This window comes from Bidens hawaiensis, unplaced genomic scaffold, assembly GCF_021521415.1.
Source record: "Bidens hawaiensis isolate Kalapana, Puna unplaced genomic scaffold, B.hawaiensis_p1.1 tig00056850_1, whole genome shotgun sequence".
NCBI lineage: Eukaryota > Viridiplantae > Streptophyta > Magnoliopsida > Asterales > Asteraceae > Bidens > Bidens hawaiensis.
The window spans coordinates 5,425-15,555 of NW_027500242.1; the positions used below are offsets into that span (position 1 = coordinate 5,425).

The 10,131-nt window shown below is 32.1% G+C and overlaps 1 protein-coding gene across 1 annotated transcript; it reads left to right on the forward strand.

Annotated features, from left to right (window-relative positions):
* The first annotated feature begins 323 nt into the window (after positions 1 to 323).
* Positions 324 to 3,870, forward strand: LOC143601616 (uncharacterized). The gene is made up of 10 exons (XM_077078986.1): positions 324 to 575; positions 716 to 778; positions 839 to 920; positions 999 to 1,079; positions 1,340 to 1,394; positions 1,526 to 1,574; positions 1,676 to 1,776; positions 2,150 to 2,219; positions 3,259 to 3,341; positions 3,779 to 3,870. Exons 1-10 carry the CDS (start codon positions 348 to 350, stop codon positions 3,807 to 3,809), a joined length of 843 nt encoding a protein of 280 aa, XP_076935101.1. The 5' UTR covers positions 324 to 347; the 3' UTR covers positions 3,810 to 3,870.
* The last annotated feature ends 6,261 nt before the right edge of the window (positions 3,871 to 10,131 follow it).

The following is a 10,131-nucleotide window of genomic DNA, read 5'->3' on the forward strand; positions in this document are numbered from 1 at the left end:
ATTTTAAAAAAAAAATGTATAGTTTATGTTTGGGGAATGTTTATTATATAAATTATAACAATTTTGTTATAAAAAATTAAAAGCATATAAAAAATTTAGTTATTTGTTAAATATCTTGAGAAGTTGGCCTATCGGTAAGAGGTCTGTCCTCTTTTAATAAATACGCAAGTTATGAAATAATCAGTGTTATAATCCACTTTTGAACCCGATATGGGATCGCGGTTGACTAAAAAATGTACATTGGGATTTTTTGACGTTAAAAAAAAGAAACTATTTGTTAGATTATTAATTAATATTGTAAATAAAAGTCTCAGTACTTTTAGGGTTATACTACGGATTGTCCTCCGATGGCGATTCACCACCGTCCGTACGATCCAGTATACTACAGCATTCCTCCTCCTCCTCCACCACTAGCAGTAGAGTATGCTGCCGGATACGACGACCCCAACGCCATTAAAACGCTCTTCGTTTCGGGTCTACCCGACGACGTTAAGCCCCGTGAGATTCACAACCTCTTCCGCCACCGCCCAGGCTTTGATTACTGCCAATTAAAATACACCGGCCGAGGCAATCAGGTCTCCTCTCATTATTATTTTTCTATTAAATTATTATTATTATTATTATTATTATTATTATTATTATTATTATTATCAAAAGTTAGGTATTTTTCTATAAAAGAGGATATTTGGGGATGAATCATTTCTATATCTTGCAGGTTGTTGCATTTGCAACTTTTGTAAATCATGCATCAGCTATTACTGCTCTTCATACTCTCAATGTGAGTACTTTATTACTACTTTTATTACACTTCATTCTGACTCGTTAATTTAATTATCAGGGTGTAAAGTTTGACCCTCAGACTGGTACCACTCTTCATATTGAACTTGCAAGATCAAACTCCACAAGAAAGAACAAACCAGGTATTATGCACTTGTGTCCATTATTATACACTAATAATAATCACAATTCTAAAGCATTTTGAACTGCTTGATATGCAGGAGCAGCAGGACCTGGGGCTTACGTTGTCATTGATAGGAGATCAACAGCTACTAATGATGGTCAAGAGTCTAGTGATGATGGTAATAGCTAGTTAGAGTTCTGTCGCTTTAACATGTTCATTTTATAGATTTTTTAAAACAAAAGATGAATTTAAATAACACAGTTCGAATTCAAGAAAACTGTTTGTTGCTTATTCAATACAACTTATATTACTTATGACTAATTAGATAAGCAGCTTGGATAAACAGTCCCAAACACTTTGAAGACAACTTATTTTTGTATTAAAACACAATAAGCAGATATACATTTTTATACTCATGCATGCTTTTTGCATTTTCAGGAGACAGTGAAACTGAAGAACCATCTGAGCACAATAAAGACGCTTCCACAAAGAGGTTTGCTGCTTTATAAGGATCCCAGATTTGTTTTGATTACCAAATATATTATTAGTTATTGTAATCATGTAAAATACAGAACGCAGCATGATTGCAGATTGACTAACTCAGTGTTTGTGTTTAACTAACAGTGACGAGGAGAAAGCTGCCGAACCTGAAAATACTGAAGCTGCAGAAAATGTAAGTTGGTAACTGCTTTTTAATATCTTATTGACAGTAGGAATTTAAAAGTCACTATCGAATGATGCAATTGTTTGATGGCCTGTTGACTTAACTTACAGGAACAGACAGAAAATTTAGTCGATGGAGCATGTTCAACTTTGTTTATAGCTAATTTAGGTCCTACTTGCACAGAATCTGAGCTAAAACCGGTTCTTTCTAGGTAATTTCAGCCAGATATATGAATCTTTAAATACTACCTCGGTCCTATAATTCTTGTTCACGTGTCTATATTTGTTTGTTCCAACATAATTTAGTTATAATATGGGGTAATGTAGAAAGAGGCTCTGCAACTTTTCAGCTTTATAACATTTCTAGTTATTCCATTTTACTCTTATTTTCTTTATAATATACAAGTTTTGCAAGTTAGTTGATATTTGGAATGCAAAAACGGTAATGTCGACTTTTTTTTTTTAATTTAGAAGTAAGAAATACTTTAAATGTGCATATCTCAAGTTGTGTGGTAATTCTTTGTGGGCGATTATTTTGGGATATTTGCAGTCTATGATGATGACCTTTGTGCATTTTGGTTGTAGATACCCGGGATTTAACACACTCAAGGTGCGCAATAGAGGTGGAATGCCAGTTGCATTTGCTGATTATGAGGTACAAAGTTAAATAGTATTATTTGCAGAGGATCTCAATTAGCAATTTCTATTCTTGGTTCCCAGTGAATTGTTGAGGCTTACATTAAGTTAGAGGTGGAAGTTTTCATTCATCTACATACAGGATCTCATAAAGCCCTGTATGTAGCTTTATGAGCCGGGGGTCTCTCTGGAAGCAGCCTCTCTATTCTCACATATAGAGGAAAGACTTGCCTACATCCCACCCTCCCCTGACCCTACCGATAGCGTGCTATGCGGTGGGATATACAGGGCTTGATTGATTGATTGATTGATATAAATTGGTTCGATTATGTGATGTCTATTACGGATTAACCACCAAAAGCGTAGTTAATTGCAAAAAGACATTCTAAATCATTTTATTCAAAGACATTAAATCATTATTCAAATGGTAAAATGTATGTGCAAGCAGCCCCAACTAACTTTTTTGATCAAGATCACTCATTCAATGAAATTACTTACAAAGTATGTATCTGGTTTCCTTTATGCCAAAGCCAGGTAAAAATTTGATGGATAATGTAAATGTCATCAGAATTTAGTTTTCAGCAGTTCTTTTTTCTTTCTTTTGGGGTTTAAATAGGAAGCTAAACAAGGGTATGTTTGTCTTTAAAAAAATCTTAAGGGCATTTTTATTTCCACATGTTTTTTTTTCTGATTTGTTATAAACGAACCACTATTTGGTGACCTATAAAGTAATTTCAAAATTTCAATATATGGATTGCCTCCATATATATTAAAATTTACAAAAACCTGACCCATGCATTTTTGCCTCCTCTACCTTTAATATTTGATTTTCAGATTCCCAAAACCTTTTTTCTTGCTAAATGATTAACAGACCGACCGTTGGAGAGACTAAATTTCACAAAATATGTTTTTTTTGACATCTCAAAACTATAAAATGTTTTGGTAAATATGAATTTGCAACAATATTTCATCTAAGCCAAATTTAAATATACTGATAGTCTATCTAGTTTCTAAACTTGCATAAAATTTAACATATTTTGCTCGGTCTTGTTTGGCAGGAGGTGGAACAAGCTACCGAGGTCATGAACACCCTTCAGGGAAGCACACTGCCATCATCAGATCGCGGAGGCATGCATATAGAGTAAGTTTTTATAGTTATTTGTACCTTGTGTTTATGAGTTTATTTAACCCAAAAATAATTTAGCAGAGATCATTTAAACATTATCATGTTAAACAGGAATAATAAATTAAAATTAAAATATTTACAGTCATCTCTTTTTATTTTTAAAAAAATATTATGTCAATAATACACTGCATAATAAAGTATAATATACTAATCATTTTTAGAATTAAGAAAAAAGTCATACAAATAAATTTGGTGTGTGTGGGTCAACTCAACAGCTCGAATCCATTTTAGCCTTTTGCATGATTATTTTGGCGGGCCACCTCTATAGTTGATAGTTATGGAAAAGAACTTTCTTGAAGATGCTTACAAACACTTGAAAATGAAATGTGACACAATTATTGCAGGATTTGATATGTTTTGTCCTGTTTCTTTATGTTGTGTGGTTCTCGTAGGTATGCAAGATCGAAAATGAGAAAGCGGTGAGAGATGAATAGTTTGTGAGTGGAAATCGGTTCCATCTCATGATTCTCTGTAAGAATGAAAGGTAGGTTTGTTGTCTCTAATAATTGATTAATATGGGCTAACTTTTGTAAGAAATAATAGTGCTATTTAGTGGTGTTCACCGGGTTAGGTCCGGATTGGGCGGGGGCCAAACTGTAAAGAAACCATAAAGTAAGAGATGGAACTGAAACCTTATGTGTTATTAGTTTGGTAGTTTATTAGTTTGGTTTGGTTTGGTCTGGTCTTGGCTGTTTGAACAAGTTTTTTTTCTTATTATTTTACAAAATCATTAGCCCGAACCAGGTTATAATTTTTGATAGAAATGTCTCGAACATACGATTCTGATTCTTATGGATTTTGATTCTAGTTTTTAATTTGTGTAACATTATGAAAATTTTTATTTTTGATCAATAAGTTTTTATTTTTGTTTATGGTTGACCAGGGTTGCCACTTCACTTTTTTTATTGGCCTGAGAAAGTTCAATCCAACTCATTTTATTTAGACTCTACAGATATTTTAAACTGAAATTGATGATAATACCTAAACCTATTACAAAAATAAAACCTCATGCAATTTTCAAAATTAATGCCTAAACCTGTTACTTTGCCTAAACCACATGAATCATACGTGTTATTACGTCATATAATTAAAACATAACTAATATAAACAACATAATTAAAACATACGAAATGGCCATATGTGTTATTAACACATGCAAAAAAATAATAATAAATAAAAACACAACTAAAACGGGGTTTTTAAGGGTATGTTTGGGATTGGTTCTTTAAAATGCTTATTGCTTTTTGGAGAGGCAAAATGTTCAAAATGCCCCTCTAAAAGTACCTAAAAGCAACAATTTGGTGCTTTTGGAGAGACATTTTGAACACTGTCTCTCCAAAAAGCAATAAGCATTTTAAAGAACCAATCCCAAACACTCTCTAAGATTGCTGAGAAATTCAGTATCATTGGATTTATTCGATCAACTGAATCAAGAAACCGAACACGATTTGCATAACCTCATGTGACTCTGTATATTAATTACAAATGAGAACCTAATATAAACTAAATATAAAGAGTAAAGTGACAAAATCGTCCATGAGGTTTGGTCAATTATGCGACTTTCGTCCAGAACGTTTTTTTTCTGTGCAACTGGACATTAACGTTTCCCACTTCATGCCTATTACGTCCAAGTGGACCAAATCATTACTCAACAAGAAATTTAAACTAAGAAACACAATTAAAGTAGACATTTAATTCATATAAGTTTTAATAAAAAGATAATTTAGACACCAAGTTATTTAATTTGATCACTAAAATTTAGATTGTCTTTAAATTTTTCGCCCTTATGCTTTTCTTGTTAACCATTTAGATACTTCACACGGCATTACACCAAGTTTCGTTAGTATTATCTATTACTTGGTTTCAGATATTCGTCAATCACGTTGTTTGTGTTCACACAATAAGACAAAGGTGCAGGTAAGTTTGGTAACCAAAGTCCACCGATTTATTTATATTATTTTTCACATGTTCTAGCTTCTATGATGGAAGCCGGATTCGAGATGGTTAATCTTCGATGGTTAATCTTCCAAGATAGTAAACCTTTGAGCGGGTTAAACTCCAAAGAAATAGAGAGAACAAGATATAATTTACTTCTTAATTTTCTTCTTCATATTTTTAACTCAATTGATCATGCCATTTTATAGGCTTACAATAAGAATAAAAGAAACTACCTATAACCCATTACTACTAATAATAAGGAATATGAAAACATGCAACTAAAAGAAATAGAAGAATGCAAGGCCATGTCATGAGAGTGCATGAAGGCTACGTGAGGCAGTGGTTAGGCATGTATCATTCTATGTGTTTGACGACATGATTGGACGAATGTGGATTTTAGCATGACTGTCTCCGAGGATTTAAATACCTCGGTCGAGCCGAAATAAAAAGGCCCGTAAGCCCGAACAAGTAACGAAATATTTAAGCTAATTTTTGTAAATGCCGATAACGTTATAACAATAAACAAAGCAAAAATATAGTATTAAAATTAAATCCCTTAATGGCTAACGACTAACTGATTATTCAAGAAGTTGTCCTAGCATTCTAGCAAAAATCTAATTTTCTCTTATTTACGTGTTTGAGCACCAGATGGTTGTTTAGATAACACAATTGATTGCTAAAAATCAATTACAATTAGGAAAATCATGATATCAAAATGAGTTTATCATGACAATATTAATAACACAGAACTAGAAATTTAAAAGAAAATGATCAAAATAAATATATAAAATGGTCTCTATTCTCTTCTAGTCTACCATTGCTACGTTTACCTATTTTTCTCTCAACCAATCAATCCATATATTGCAATCACAACTGTTATCAAATAACACTAACATTTATCAAAAAAAAAGAAAACATATATAACTAAATTCTAAATGACACAAAGTAATAACTAATTAAACTAAAATTAAAAAAAAATCTGGTTACTTTAATTTTATCAAAGAGTAAAATTAACTAAAAAAAACTCTACCCATACATTTCAAGGTCTATTGTGTTAGGCTAATACTCCTTCCGTCCCATTTTAAATGTCATGGGACTCAAAACACACAAATTAAGAAATGTTTGATCATTTGATTTTATGAGCTGTAAAATGACAATAATGTCCTTTAATGTCAGTGTTGTTGGAACCAGACCGGACCGGCCGGTCGAACCGGTCCAACCGGGATTCGGTCCACCGACCGATCCGGTTCACGTAGTTCTCTTGGCTGACAAGGAACCGGCCGGCCCGAACCGGTTTGGCCGGTCGAACCGGAAAACCGGACCAGTTGAACCGGTTTGTTAAGGAAAAAATATATTTTTTTTTAGAAAAATCATTTTTTAAGCTTGACCCGTCATTTTTTACCAAATTTGTTCGGCCGGTTGAACCGGTGAACCGGTAGGCCATCCGGTTCGGTGTCCGGTCCGGTTATGAAAACATTGTTTAATGTAATAATTGTTTTGTAAAATGAAACATCTAGTATATGTAATAGTAAAGGCACAATTGAAAATTGAATTTATATGTATAGTAATGACATTTAAATTGGAATAACAAAAAATGGAAAAATGGACATTTAAAATGGGACGGAGAGAGTATAAAACTTTTAAAAATAACACTAAAAATAATAGTCACATGCAAAAAGAAGACGTGGGTTAAAGAGGTAACTATTAGTTAACAGGCTTTTGTTGTTTTACATAAATACCCCTATTATTTTCTTCTTCATATCATTCTTTTTTTTTTCCACAGATATTTTTCGAGACCACCTTGGACCAAAAAAGAAATCACAACTCTTTCTAATCTCTTCCTTTCTATCTACTAAAATGGGTCAAAACTACAAAAGAAATCAGGAAAAAAGAAATATATATACATAATATCAGCTAAAATTGAAAATTTTGTGCCCCTAAAACAAACGTGCCCCAGCCGGCCGCCCACATTTCACACCCTGTGGGCCGGCCCTGGATTTTAGACAATATGTAAGGGGATCCCCATATCTCTTTCTTAAACTGACAACTAAAATAAATTTGCATAAACTAATTAGAGGATCAATTGTTAATGATATGATTTTCCGAGTGATGAGCGTATTTTCTGGGTCTGTTGGAAGTAACATATGACTCGCTGAAAGTTTATCAAAGGAATCGTCTGTAAAACCAAACCGATAACCGGTTTAAATGGTTTAAAACGGAACCATAGACGAGAAAAAGACGTGAACGCATGAGGTAGGGAAAAGTTGAATAGAAAGAATTTAGTGGTGTGACACTTAACAATATAAATTATTCGGCCTCATTTGCATTACACCACACGAAATGATGAAAGGATGGGGCAAAGAATAAAAAGAAATGGACGCTGGGAAAGGTCGGAATAAAAAAATCAGAGTAGTAACATCAGATAAATTATGGTTTTAGCCAGTCAGACAAAACCTATTGTCCATACATCATTTGACACATACAAGTTGTATAGGTGTCAGATGGTTTCTTGATGTCGGATTAACTATCTTTATTCACAACCTAACAAACCAAACATTTCAATAAAATATTATTTTTTCTCTCAATCACATACACATCTAATTTAATCCAAGTTTTCACTATTATTCACAACTTCCCATAAACCAACCTTTTTATTAAACATTCACACCCCAATCAACCAAACCCTTCAATAAAATCTTCTCTTTCTCTCTTCAACATATACATCCAATTTAATCCATATTTTCACTATTATTCACAACTTAACATAAACCAACTTTTCTATTAAACATTCACAACACAATCAACTAATTCCTTCAATAAAATATTACCTTTCTATCTTCTACATATACACTCAACTTAATCCAAATTTTCACTATCATTCATAACTTAACATAAACCAACCTTTTTAATTAAACAAATATATTTTGTGATTCTATAAAATATATAAATATTTTTAAATAGTAAGTTTATGAACCAATAATATAAATATCAAACCCATATTAAAAAATACGCTTTTTAAGCTACATTTCTTATAAAATTTATGTTGGAATGTCCTAAAAAAACATAACTAAACAATATTGTGTTCTTATATATTTTAAAGAATGTTAAATGCTATAAATTATTAAACAAAAATCAAATTATATGTTAAATAAAAAGTTAGAAAAGAAAAAGAAGGTTGCAGCTTAGGTTGTTAAAATTACCTGATTTTACATCTTTTTTAAATTCACATGACAACCCAAACAACATCACCAATAAAAGTGGTATATATACCACAGATAAATACTACTCCGTATATGGGTATTATAGGTCTATATAAGTAGTAGTTTATATGACTCATTTAGTTTTTATAAATCAAATTTTTATTTATATAACCAGTACATTGCATATGTGTCTAAGACGCAATTTTTTAAATAACTTTTTGTAGTTATCAAAATTTGTAATTTTTATTATAGTTTTAGTGTAGGTTTACAAGAGTTGTTTATTTATAACTTTTTAAGGGTAAATTACTAGAATGAACATCTTTGAACAAAAGTTTTAAAAAATAGGCATGGTTATATTAGGCATCATCTCTTCAATAATTAATTTTTGGTCCAATAACCAAGCGACACGTGTAGCCGGCTAAGTCTTAGGCAACACTTTATGGGCAACTGACATATGTTAAAAGTAAATTAGACTCGCTTTCAACCAATAAAAATTCAACATGTGTTAAACATCGCTAAATTTAGCTTACAACTCTTGCTTTTTATCCGCAATCTTAATTATTAGCCGACTTCGGAATATATATTTATTCACTTAGCTGGCTCATTATGTTTCATCTTAACCGGCTCCAATTCAACTGGCAGGCTAAAACTTCACTTAGCCATTTTCTTTTCTTCCTTTTAGCCATGAAAATTTAGCCGTTAAAATTAAATACTTTACCTACCCAATTAAGTAGTTAGCCGACTTCCATTTATCTCTCTTATCCGTCTTCTTTTATTTTTTTAGCCGCATAAATTTAGACCACAAAATTAAATTGTAACACCCCAGCTAAAGCGGAATACGCCCGAGTGTGACGTACAGATTGCTCAAAACACATGTGACACTATTAAATGACAATATTACCATTAATTGATTCAAACAACAAATACACAAGTTTAGAAGTAAAAGAAATACAAAGAAAAACACATTTAGGCAATTTGTTCATTTATGTTGAATATCTTAAGTACTAATGTCATCGTCACGGCAACATCCTCTAAATAAGGTACATATAGCATATATATAAAATAAAATCAACTAAATAAATAGTTGGTGAGTTCCCACAAGTGTTTATATAAGTACATAAAAATCATTGAAGTCAAGGATAACGCTAACATCAACTTGATTAAATACCTGTTAATTAACTATATTAAAATAATTTGATAATTTCAAATTATAAGTATAAGGTGTTTATAAAAAATAAAAAAAATGATTGCAGAAAAACATGCATGGTTTAAAAAAAATAAATATGTATCTTTGACGAGTATGAAAGGACTAAGCATTAGTGCAAGGCTACGAGTGAACTTCAAGTGGTTAGAGAATGCGGTTTGAGGTATTGCATGGCGGAATAAAGTTAGGCCTTCCGAAGCATAGTGGGCGTGTTTGGGTCACTATAATGGTAGCAGGCTTGCGCGAGCATATGGTATGGCATATGGTTAGGATACATGGTTGGGTAACATGTCGTGGGAATAAATGAGTGGTGTTGTATAGGTTCTTGGCAAGAGTTGGTGGTTGAAACTACTAGAATTTGGAGCATTTCGGTATGGTATTGTAATATAGTGGTGGGATATAC